The sequence below is a fragment of the Phocoena sinus genome, chromosome 7 (genome assembly GCF_008692025.1).
Source record: "Phocoena sinus isolate mPhoSin1 chromosome 7, mPhoSin1.pri, whole genome shotgun sequence".
Taxonomy (NCBI): domain Eukaryota; kingdom Metazoa; phylum Chordata; class Mammalia; order Artiodactyla; family Phocoenidae; genus Phocoena; species Phocoena sinus.
Genome location: NC_045769.1, coordinates 4,220,884 through 4,233,511, shown reverse-complemented (window position 1 = coordinate 4,233,511; position 12,628 = coordinate 4,220,884). Strand labels below are relative to the sequence as shown.

General features: G+C 42.7%; 1 protein-coding gene across 1 annotated transcript in view; it reads right to left on the bottom strand.

Moving 5' to 3' along the window:
* IQCA1 (IQ motif containing with AAA domain 1) overlaps positions 1-12,628 on the bottom strand; it is a 169,034-nt gene that overhangs the window by 143,458 nt on the left and 12,948 nt on the right. Inside the window, exons 3-5 of the mRNA XM_032638432.1 lie at positions 12,263-12,382; positions 8,261-8,452; positions 5,756-5,827 (exon numbers count right to left, since the gene is read on the bottom strand). Of these exons, the coding sequence (XP_032494323.1) occupies positions 5,756-5,827; positions 8,261-8,452; positions 12,263-12,382 (384 nt within the window). The remainder of the gene's footprint in view (positions 1-5,755; positions 5,828-8,260; positions 8,453-12,262; positions 12,383-12,628) is intronic.

Sequence of the window (12,628 nt, the reverse complement as noted above, 5' to 3'; positions counted from 1 at the left end):
CGGGGACCCCGATAACGCCTAGCCTGAATTTCTTTGGGCCTCTTATCAATTTCTATTGATTAAGGAGGCTAAGAATCCTGGTCGGTAACACGAGCAGCAAGTAACAAGGGCCAAGTTAGTTTATATTTAGAAATCAGTGGCATGTGTGTGTTAGGCAACAACTTATTTTGAAATATTTTGTTTTGTTACATAGAAAAGTTGTGATGTATCGTGATAGTTTTCCTTTGTACAAAATCATTCAGTTATCGGGATAACGTAATGTAATTTTCCAAGACGGTGAACAATCAGCCACCATTCCTTGAAGGCAACCCGTCTAAGCTCTAGGCCGGGTCTGGAAGCCCTTCTGACAGCTCTGTGAAGTAGGTGGCACTATCCTGCTCTTACAGAAGGAGAAACTGAGGCTCAGGGGGAGGGGGAGTGAGTGGCTCAAAGTGTCCCCCCCCTCCGACCCACGTGGTAGAGGGGCCGCCCCAGACACCTGCCTCTCCATCCACCTGGCAGGCCAACCCTTCAAAGGCCAGGGGGAGACGCGCACTCATTTCTAAGATGCTGCCGTCCCCAGACACTTAGGGAAACAGCTTTTTTTTTGTATTTAAAGAGTAAAATAAAACCAAAGCAAAGCAAAACAAAACCCCATAAATCATGGCAAATCTGTTTTTTAATACATTTATTTCTATAAACAACCAAAGGTCATTTGGTGCCAAATATAATGAATAATGCACAGGACCAAGCCAGACGCCGTGGTTTGGGGCTGAAATCAAAGTGTGATCATAAAGACGGTTTCATTTTGATTCTTCGCTCATTTTGGCTTTGACAGCAGTTCTCAAAGAGAAGCCCCTGACGGCCCCGGACCAAGGGGAGCCTCAGGAGAGAGCCGCCTTTCGGGAGCATTCATTGGGTGCCCAAGCTCCTACCTGGGGTTATTTGTTAATAAGAAATGAGTCTAATTTATTGACCGAAAAATAATCTATAATGTAGCCTGTTTCATGTTAGAATTTGAAAGTGAGCAGGGTGTTATGGTGTTTTGAGGATTTAGCTGATGCATTTCAAAGTGACAGTTCTTCGTGTTTAATAAGTGTCCCCTAGTGTTCTTTATTATAATGTAAACATTGATAGCTTCAGGGTAACATAAAATACACCATGGTCGTGGCTGTAGGACACATTATTTCAAAGGGACCCACAGAATGAAATGTATTACATTCATTAAGTGTCCTCCTTCATCCACTCCATTGGCTCTGCCAATTAAAACAACTGCACATGAATTTTTAGAGTGCTATTTATTTTCCTTTGTATATTTTAGAATATAAATATTTAAAATGGCAATATCAAAAAATAATTTATATGACAATGGTAAAGGCAACATTTAGTCAGGAACTGAGGACATAATTATGTCATTTGCTCTAATTCTCATTTCAGTTACTAAATACTCACCCCTGGAAACAGGCCAAGCTTCCCACAAAGATACAAATACTGTTTTGATCAGAGAAGTCAATGGTTTATACACTGATATGATGTAACAAAGTAAAATAATGGAAAAGTAAAACCTTAAAATGAGTAGACACTATCTTAATTAGTGATATAGTGGAAAATGTATTTAATTGAAAACATTCCCAGGATTTGGGGTAATGGATTTTTATGGTTATCAGCCAGCAAACAGAAGATACCATTCTTTTAAAAACTGAATGCATATATTTCTCAATGGTGTAAAATTTCATAGAACATGTAATACCAAGAGAAGACATGCTTGGCAAAAAGCAAACTGGAGAAAGTCGCATTTAATACAAAACAGACAAGCTGTCCTCGTTACTATCCAAACTCTGTACTGCTGAAAAATTAAAACAGACTTCGTTTATTTGAGTTGAGCATATACAAATTACAGTAAAAAACATGTTACTCTATCTTTATGTGGTATCAATGTAAGCCATTAAAACTTTAGGTTAAAAAAATAGCATTTGGCCATTCCCTAAGTTTCTGGCCTGTTACGCACCATATTCAGTAAATGTCGGCTGAATTAAATTAAATGGAAGTGGTTGAGTCAAACTGCTGCTTACATAAAGTTTCATGTTAAACTTAGATTATCTTAGATTGAATCTTCTGACCGCAAGTTTAATTTTTAAAGTAGAAAATTGGAGATAACCATTGTTTTTATCATTACATCTCATATTTCTGTGTCTCTAACGGGTAGAACAGAGAAACAATTTTGTATCATAAACTGTCTACCTATGTACATACACCAAACAATTTGAAGATCTGAATAGAAAGAATTGATAATATTCTATGGCTGTTTGCTTTTATTTTTAAATGTGTGCCTTTTTTTTCCAGTTAATGCAGTAAAATTTAAACATTTTGGAAAATACAATTAAAACAAAAAACTTCCAAAGTTCTGACATGAAAAAAGGAACACGATATAATGTATGTATGTGTGTATCTATTTAGTTGAAATCCTATTATATGTACAATTCCAAATCCTGTATTTTCACTCTGAGCATTTTCACATCAAAAATGAGTCATAAACATATTTTTTTAATGGCGGTCTATCACTACTTTAAGGTAGGTCCACCATAAATCATTTAACTCCATCCCTACTCTAGAACACTAGGACTGTGTATTTCCAATTTTTCATTATTTAAAACAACACTGTAGGAAATGTCTATGCACATAAACCTTTATTTCTGATGATTTCCTTAAGCTAGAACTAGAACTCAGGTGGAAGGATATATTTTAATGATTGTGTTGCCTCTTTCAGAAAACCTGAATCAATTTAACTCACCGTGTATGAGAATAAGCATCTCATCACACTCCTGTCAATAATTATAACTTGATCTTACATTTAGGTCTTTAATCCATTTTGAGTTTATGTTTGTGTATGGTGTTAGGGAGTGTTCTAATTTCATGCTTTTTCATGTAGCTGTCCAGTTTTCCCAGCACCACTTATTGAAGAGACTGTCTTTTCTCCATTGTATATTCTTGCCTCCTTTGTCACAGATTAATTGAACCAAGGTGCATGGGTTTATTTCTTGGCTTTCTATACTGTTCCATTGATCTATGTGTCTGTTTTTGTGTGAGGACCATATTGTTTTGATTACTGTAGCTTTGTAGTATAGTCTGAAGTCAGGGTGTCTGATTCCTCCAGCTCTGTTTTTCTTTCTCAAGATTGCTTTGGCTCTTCGAGGTCTTTTGTGTTTCCATATAAATTCAAAAAATTCTTGTTCTAGTTCTGTGAAAAATGCCATTGGTAATTTGATAGGGATTGCACTGAATCTATAGATTGCCTTGGGTAGTGTGGTTATTTTAACGATATTGATTTTTCCAATATAACTTGAAAAAACTTTTTCCCCCCAATAAGACAGATACAAATTGCCTTCTATCATCAGTTCTAACATACATATTTTTCATGGTTTAACATACCTGAAATGTTAAATATACAGGGATGGCTGTATATTATGATCAGGGATATGTTTTGGTTTATTTGCTCAAACATTTTCTTTCATTTTCAATCATGATGTATCTTATAATGAACAACATCTTAGATTGAATGAAATACAGTATCTCATTTAATTTTTAACTTGTATGTTTTGGCCATTAGTGAATAGTGATGATTCCTATAGAACCATCTCAATATACATTTCCATGTTCAGTGAACTAAACACAATTTTTAAATTGTGGTGAAAACCACATAACATAAAATTTATCATCTTAGCCATTTGTAAGTATACCATTCAGTAGTGTTGAGTATATTCACATTGTTGTACAACAGATCTGGAGAACTTTTTTTTTTCAAACTGAAACTTTATACCCATTGAACTACTCTTCATTGCCCCTCCCTGAGCTCCTGGCAACCTCCTACTTCCTGTCTCTATGAGTTTGACAACTTTAGATGCCTCATAAAGATGGAATCATACAGCATGTGTCTTTTTGTGACTGGCTTGTCTCACTTAGCATAATGTCCTCAAAGTTCATCCATGCTGTAGCATGTGTCAAGATTTCCCTCTTTTTATGGCTGAATAATATTGCACCCAGCACAGTTCTGAAATCATAAAGATCCTTAAAAACTGACAGGGACTCATCCATTTGATTCTCATGGCACCTTAACAACCAAGAAATAAAAGATGGGCTGGGATCCTAGGGGTTCCGAAAATTAATGTTGACTTATTTTTGAAACTCAAAGATCAAAAAGAAATCAAGAATGCAGGTGGTGAAATCAGGGTATTTCTTGAATCATATGTGCCACTCTGATATGAGTCACCATGCTTTTTAAGATAATAAAGCCTGGACGTCACAATTGAGGTTCCGCACACAGGTGCAGTGAGCGTACGCCCCTTCACCAGGGAAAGATGCTCTTCCAGGTGTCTGCACCACGGAGGTGAATCCCTTCCTCAAACAAAATAATTCTTGTTTTCCATTCTGTGCTGACAACAGAGGTGAAACACAGAGGCTGAAGTGCACGTGGAGCAGTCAGGATGCGGAGCCAGAGGAGAATATGTGCTATTCTAAAACCACGTCATCTGTCGCTTAGAACAGGCCATTATAAAAGTGATGCAAGAGGGCTTCCCTGGTGGCACAGCGGTTGAGAGTCTGCCTGCCGATGCAGGGGATGCGGGTTCGTGCCCTGGTCCAGGAAGATCCCACATGCCGCGGAGCGGCTGGGCCTGTGAGCCATGGCCGCTGAGCCTGCGTGTCCGGAGCCTGTGCTCCGCCACGGGAGAGGCCACAGCAGTGAGAGGCCCGCGTACCGCAAAAAAAAAAAAGTGATGCAAGAGCCAAGAGTGAGTTCTGGGATCAACCAAAAACGTGACTATTTAAAATTTCTTTTCTGAGGTCTTAGGATTTAAAGTAAATTAGAAGATCTTATCAGTGATATTACTGTGAATAGAAAAAATAGCATTTGGTCGCACATTCAGGGTATTGCTCTATAACTTTCATCACTTTTGCCTTAAAAAACACGGGGTGGACCCTATGACTTGCTGATAAGCATCAGAATAGGACAAAGGTGATGCATGTCACCTGTGTAGGGTTGGAAGCAGCTCCCCGCCCCCCAGCTCTGAGGAAGCAAGTTGCCACATGGAAAGCCCACTTGGCAAGGGGCTGGGGGCTACCTCCAGCTAACAACTGGCAAAAAAACGGAGGCGTTCAGTCTGGCAGCCCATCAGGAACTGAATCCGGCCCACAACCACACAACCGTGGAAGCAGATCCTTCCCCAGCTGAGCCTCAGGACGAGACCCCATCCTCAGCCAACACCTTGACTGCAGCCTGTGAGCCTCTGGGCAGAAGACTCAGTCAAGCCCAGACTCCTGACCCACAGAAACCGAGGTAACAGACATGTGTTGTTGCAGCTGCTGAGTTTGTGGCCGTAACTAAGTAATATACCTTTTCAACTCTGATTCAGTAATCACCATGGAGATCAGCCAAGAGAAGGCGGCTGTATCAGGGCAAACCCATTCTCAGGACCACGAATACTAACATATATTAACAAAGTATAGGGCACGGCTGATATCGGTGGGCAGCTCACAGCTTGTCCCACCTTTGGAGCAGCCCGTGTATTCCAGTAGACGTGTAAACAGACAAGACTCTGCTGTCTCTGGATCACCTGGGGCAGGCTTCTAGATAATACAGGCGATTCCATTCTCTTAAGTCACCGGTCATGTATTTTGCTTTCCTTTCTTCTCTCAAAAACTCTCTAAGGAAGACACAAGTCTTACAGATTCTACTGTCTTTAGGAAAACCAGATGCTTATTTGTCTATAAGAAAACTTACCATACCCAGGAATATCATCTCCTCTTCTCTCTCTCTTTCAGTTCTCTTGCACTGATGGAAACCTCGCCAAACCTAAAAATAAATAAATGGTTACTTGTTTAATACATAAAAAATAAAGAAAACATGGTCATACTGTTTCTCCCATGTAACCTGCACATCCCAAATGATGTAATGATTATGCGGTCAAGGTTGGGCACCTGTGTGTGTTGATGGAGTATTTTTTCTTTTGTGATCACAAGCAAAATTTTTAAAGAAAGTATGAACCACAGAAGTGGCCTATACCATTGTCTACTCTCCCAGGACCCAACGGTGGACCCCGATGAGGACCATTATCCAGGGCCTCCCTATTGAACAAGGGGTACTAGAGGCAGTTCTGTCCACCCAGGGACAAGACAGGACCCACCCTTGTGTCTGGGAGCAACTGGAGGGTCCGCTGCTGACCCAGCAACAGCCTCACACCTGTTAGGATGGCTGTTATCAAAAAGACAAGAGATAACAAGTGTCAGCGAGGACGTGGAGAAAAAAGGGAACCTTCCCGTACTGTTGGTGGGAATGTAACTGGGTGCATCCACTATGGAAAACAGTACGCAGGTTCCTCAAAAAATTAAAAATAGAACTACCACATGATCCATAAATTCCCTCCTGGGTGTTTATCTGAAGAAAAGGAAAACACTAATCTGAAAAGATACACGTACCCTCATGTTCACTGCAGTATTATTCACAATAGCCAAGATATGGAAACAACCTAAGTGTCTGTTGATGGATGAATGTATCAAGAAAATGTGATGCACACCTACAGTGAAGTATTATTCAGCTACGAAAAGAAGGAAATCCTGCCATTTGCGACAATGTGTATGCATTTTATGGGCAAAAGAAATAAGTCACAGAGAGAAAGACAAATACTTTATGCTTCACTAACATATGGAATCTAAACATACCAAATGTATAGAAATAGAGAGTAGCTTCGGTGGCTGCCAGGGGCTGGGTGGATGAGGGAAATGGGTGGAGGTGGTCAAAGGACACAAACGTCCAGTTATAAAATGAATAAATTCTGGGGGTATAATGTACAGCATGGTGACTATAGTTAACAATACTGTATTTTATACTTGCAAATTGCTAAGAGAGTTGCCCTCAAACGCTCTCACTACAAGAAAAAATGGCAATTATGTGAGGTGATGGATGTGTTAAGTAACCTTACTGTGGCAATCATTTTGAAATACACACATATACCAAATCACGATGTCCTACTCTTAAAGTTACACAACGTTATATGTCAAATATATCTCAATAAAGCTGGGGAGCAAATAGCCTATAGCTTTTGTTAGTGAGGTTCCTCTATCTGTATTTCTTCAAGAGAAACTTCTAGATTGCAGAAGTGAGGGGCTAAATCTAAGGGTGGCACTTCAGAGTTTTAACAGAAAAATTTCCACTGTAACATGGAGGCATATAACACAGTAACACCCAAGAATTGTACAACTCAAGCTTCGGACTCAGATGCTCATTTAAAACTTTATATCCCATAGAGAACAGACTTCTGGTTGCCAAGGCTTGGGGTCGTGGTGGGGATGGTTTGGAGATGAGCAGATGCAAACTATTATGTATAGAATGGTTAAACAGCAAGGTCCTACTGTAGAACACAGGAAACTATATGCAATATCCTGAGATAAGCCATAATGGAAAAGAATATGAAAAAGAATATATATATGTATAACTGAATCACTTTGCTGTACAGCAGAAATTAACACAACATTGTAAATCAACTACACTTCAATAAAATAAATATTAAAAAACCTTATATCCCCACAGAATCTTGAAAGAAAATAGTCTATCTGTCTCTCCCCAGCATCCCCACCACTCCCATTCAAACACAATTAGGGACAAGATTCCTGATCTTCTGGCTCTGTTTTATGTCCTTGTACTTACTTTCTCCCCAGCCTAATTCTAACTTGTGTCACGTTGCCATCTTCTGCATTTCCCCATGAGCAACCTCAGTCACAATTTGAAAAAAGATGGGGTATAACTCAAGGGTGGTCATCTGACAAAGGGAAGGAAACTTCAAGGGCCCCTTCTGAAAGGACCATCTGTGTTCTGGTTATTAGTGGTGGTCACTGGAGCTTCTGTAAACGGCACACGCTTCTGCAAGCTCCCAGGTGTTAACCCGCTCCCCTTCTATAATTACCACATCTGCGTGTAAATGTATTTTTAAAAATTCAGTAAGGACTTATATAGCAACATTCTTTCCAACAGTTATCGGTGATCTTTAAAAATATTTCAGTAAAAGGCCTGCGTTTCACACCTATTTATAACAAAATTAAAAAAAATATAACGAGGCTTGCTTAACAGTTTCCCCAGGGTAAGATAATCAGTCCTTCTGGAATTTAGGCCAGTCCTACTAAAGGTAGGATGTGGGAATTTTGAGTTTCAGAGCTCACCCCCGTCCCTGGTCTGCATCTCCAGCTGTGTCAAGACACCTTGCCCCCAAGTCCAAAAGCGCCCCATTCACACCTTCTGGATACACAGTGCAGCAGTCCCCACGTCTGCTACTCTCTCGCCCAGTAACCTGGCTTGCTTTGCTCTGTATTCTTGAAGATAGATTTGCTTCATGAACATGGCTCTTAGGCGCCCTTGCCGTGCCCTCTCGGCGACCTGGATTAGTTTAACAGCCTCTTCTAGGGGGATAGGCTTTACAGGGTATTTCTGCAAAAACATTTAAGATAAATCAATGTTTAAACATGTTCATGACGTCAGCTGATTCCAGAAACATCACATGCTAACTTCTAACACCACCCTGCTGAGAGTTTCCAAACTGCTGATAGAGAGTATGACAGCCATTCGATATGCATCATTTTTTCCCGTGAATACATATATTTTGATACTATGCCTCATTCACGCCATGGGCCCATACTTAAGGACCCTTAAGCTCTCCTCTACCGTTTTGAACAAAATACTAATTAGCTCCACAAGGTTTTAGGTTGGTAGCAAATTATACGAGGAATGCCAATAAAATGGATTGAAACAAACTTGAAATTGCTGTCACTGTTCATTAACTTAATAGTAGAAATGTACAAATTCAAAACATATCTACTATGAGAATTTGAAATGTGAAATATAGATGAAGTCAAATGCTGACTTTAATATCAATTACAGGATGATCTAGTGAATATGGCTAATATTAGAATCACTTTAGGGGTATTTATTTAACTTTATCATATACTAACACATATATGTGGAATCTAGAAAAATGGGATAGATGACCAAATCGGCAGAGCAGAAATAGAGACACAGACACAGAACAAATGTAGGGATACCAAGGGGGAAAAGGTGGGGTGGGAGGAATTGGGAAATTGGGGTTGACATATATACACTATTGATACTATACATAAAACAGATAACTAATGAGAACATACTGTAGAGCACAGGGGACTCTACTTAACGCACTGTGGTGACCTAAACGGGAGGGAAGTCCAAAAGGGAGGGGATAGATGTACCTGCATGGCTGATTCACTTTGCTGTACAGTAGAGGCTAACACAACATTGTAAAGCAACTCTACTCCAATAAGAATTAATTAATAAAAAAACCCTTTCTATGGGAAATGTGTGCCAAGTACCTGCACACTTGCACTTTAAACCATCTGAACGTGACAGTTACTATCAAGACTGAGAAAATCAGGCTCACGCAATAGGATATTGTTTTTGGAGATCTCAAGTGGGGTATGTTTAGGCAAGGTCCGGCGAGGCGCAGTGCTGTCTTCTGAGGAGAGGGACGAGAGCAAGGCTGCTGGGGGCGTCCTGGGTCCTGCATGAGCTCAGGTGTTGTTCCTGGAAGGAGGGATCAGCTGTGGACCTGGCCTGGCTTCACCCAAGCCTCCTGCATGGATAGAGGCAGAAGGGAGAGGCCTTTCGAATTCGAAAAACACTCAATCGTGGGCTGAGTCTTTTTCCAGGCCTCAGAGGACAGCAATGGCCACCCCATCAGGGTCCAGGGCAAGACACTGTGGGATCAGGTAGAGGTGCTCCAATTCATCCCCTGGACCAAAGTTTCCCGGGACGGTCATTTCTCTGTGCAACAGGGGGCGGTGCAGAGAAAGGGGCAAGTAGGGGAGAAAGGGGACATTTACTGAGGACCTACAGATGCCAGAAGCTTTTCACATGCGTTCTCATCCAGTTCACAGAGCAAATGCCAAGACAGGTATTACCGTGACCACTTAAGAAGACCAAGGGTGGAAACAGTAAAATAATTTATGCAAGTTCCCACGGTTAGTCAGGGGTGGGGCCCACTGGAACCTAGACGGCCACGCTCTTTCCACGAAAGCACCCACTGCCCCCAGCATGGGGACACCTAGAGCCTTACGGGAGGAAGCTCTTTCACACAATTGCTCAGGGTTTGGTTTTCAGAGGGATCTCGTTGCTTCGAATTTGCAGTGAGCACTCCTTTTCGATAATGCGTTTTGCACGTGAGGGTAAAATGAAAATTATGTTGCCATTAACGCAGCTGATGTATGCAAAAACCCTCAAGCCCAGAGCAGGCGCCCGGCAAACGTTAGTTATTATTGTCTATTTCCTTTAGGTTCCATACTGCCATTCTAAAAATAATTTCAGCTTTTACGGGATACTAGTGAGGGATTTTGTGTCATCTCCTCAGTCCGACGAGGATTTTTTGAACATCAGTGAAATATTCTGCATGACTATAGCAGTGGGCAGTAATTTTCCCTTACCAAAATTCTTCTTGGGGTATACACTGCATATACCTGCAAGAAGTAAGCAGCTTAAGGTGAGAGCGGGGGTCCAGTGAGACACTGAAGGGCATGGGAAGGTCACACAGATGCCTGGGTGCTGCTCAGAAGCCCCGTGTTCTGCGGGGCATTAGGCACCCCTGAAACAGGGCCTGGAGCAGAGATGAACGGCTCGACCTAACAAGGAGAAAGGAGCCACCAGGGCTGGATGCGGAGTGAGGGAGGAGAGAAACCTTCCTGCTGCTGACCCCACACAGACCGAGAGGGACAGTGGGGAGGAGAAACGGCAGAGAGGACATCTTTGGGTTTGACTGCAGCGTGTGCCGTGTAACCTCCCTTCTCTGTCTTCCCTAGAAGATCTTCCGCGGATTCTGCACTGCTTGTCAACGCTTTGGGCCAGGGCCTCTTTGGGGTGGATTCCTGGGGAGGGAGGGCTCCGTTCTGGTGATGATGCGGTGACAGACGGCACAGACCCAGGAGCCTGTGGTGAAGGAACGGCTGGACAACCCCCAGGCCAGATTCCCAGGAATCCACTTCAAGGAACGTAGAATGTAGAAGGGGGGCCGGTCGTTTGGAGAAGGGGCACAGGAAGGCGGGGCGGTCGTGAGTGAGGTGGGTCAAGAAAGGCTTCTCCAGGGATGTTGTGCCACCTTGGGCTCTGCAGAATTAGCATCACATTGACAGGGATACAGCGAGGAGACCAAACCCTCGCTGCAGCGAGACGCTGCCTGTGCAAAAGGACAGACAGCTCGGGGCGTGGTGCGTGTGCCGATCCGGTGCATGCACTTCAGGTGTGTCCCTCGGCAGGCAGACAGGGCACACGCTTCTCCCTCCCCGCTGCCATCCTGGGTGCACCTGGAATCTTCCTTCACACCACGGCCCAGGCTGGCAGTACCCCACGGGGCCTACCTGCCCCAAGACCACAGGTGTCGGTTTGCCCTGTGCGCCCAGGCTGCACGCAGTCTCAGCATGGCTACTAACAGTGCCCCTGTCACTCTGAACTGTCCCTGTGTGGATACTCACCTGCCGCCTTAACGCTTGGGCCGTGAAGACCAGCCAGAGGCGGGAGGCACTGTTTTGCCGGCAGTGAGGGGTTGATCAGGTTGAGCTGGCAGTGCCCTGTGGAAAGGGCTGCCCACCAGAAGGCTGAACGGAGATGACCACAGAATCCACGAGAAGGCAGTGAGGGTCAGAGCGAAGACAGCTGCGGAAACCGGGAAGGGTGCAGCCGCGCACGTACTGGGGATACAGGAGGAATGGGGCCAGAGCCCCCACTGGGTTCTGCCCTTGACTTTCCAGGGGAGTCTCTAAGGGTTTCCCCCGCTTTCCCCAGAGACAGTCCATTCGAGGTGATCTAAGTGCCACTCAGCTTGAAGTTACAAGAAGTCAATCGGCATTTTCAGAGAGTGTCATAATTTTTTAGCTCCTAGCTATCTCAGCTCTTAATTATTTTATATGAACAACATTCTCCTTCTGACTGTAGGCTGGGTGACTTTGAGATGAACCAGTAAACCGAGTCAATAATCTACTCAGTCTTAGAGATGCTGATTTAACCAACGAAGTACTATGTTTTGATCTTAAAAAAAGAACGGTTATGACTGGTCAAAAACACACCCAAAGGTTATGCAACTTCTTAGTGACTCAATAACATGGGAGAAAGGGTGCCACGTTCGTCGCATTGAAAACGGTCTTCTTGTTTCTCGCACAATTAGGAACAGCAGAAAAGGAGGTTTTACACATTATGGAATAACGTTTGTTAAAATGATATACAAACCTTTTCAGTTATGCCTAATCCACTGTCGGCTAATAGTTGAGCAAGGATTTTCTCTCTTCCTTTTATTACTTCCAACCTCTCCTTCAGAAAATACTTCGGTATGGGGATATCTAACTGTTGCTAGAGAAGAGAAAGCAGAAGAGCATTTTGATCATGAGTCCAGGACTCAAATCCATTTAAAATATACACTTAGGACAAGGGCATCAGAGACTCGCTTTACTTCCCATCCTCACTTAAGAGGTGATGAAGCCAGTGGTGTGAAGACAGTTCCCTCCCGCTAAGGAGACATAAATGAAGTCAAGAGGAGAAAGTGTAACCATAGCCCGTTTTGATCATTACTGTAAAATTCCAGTAATTCCTGTCGAT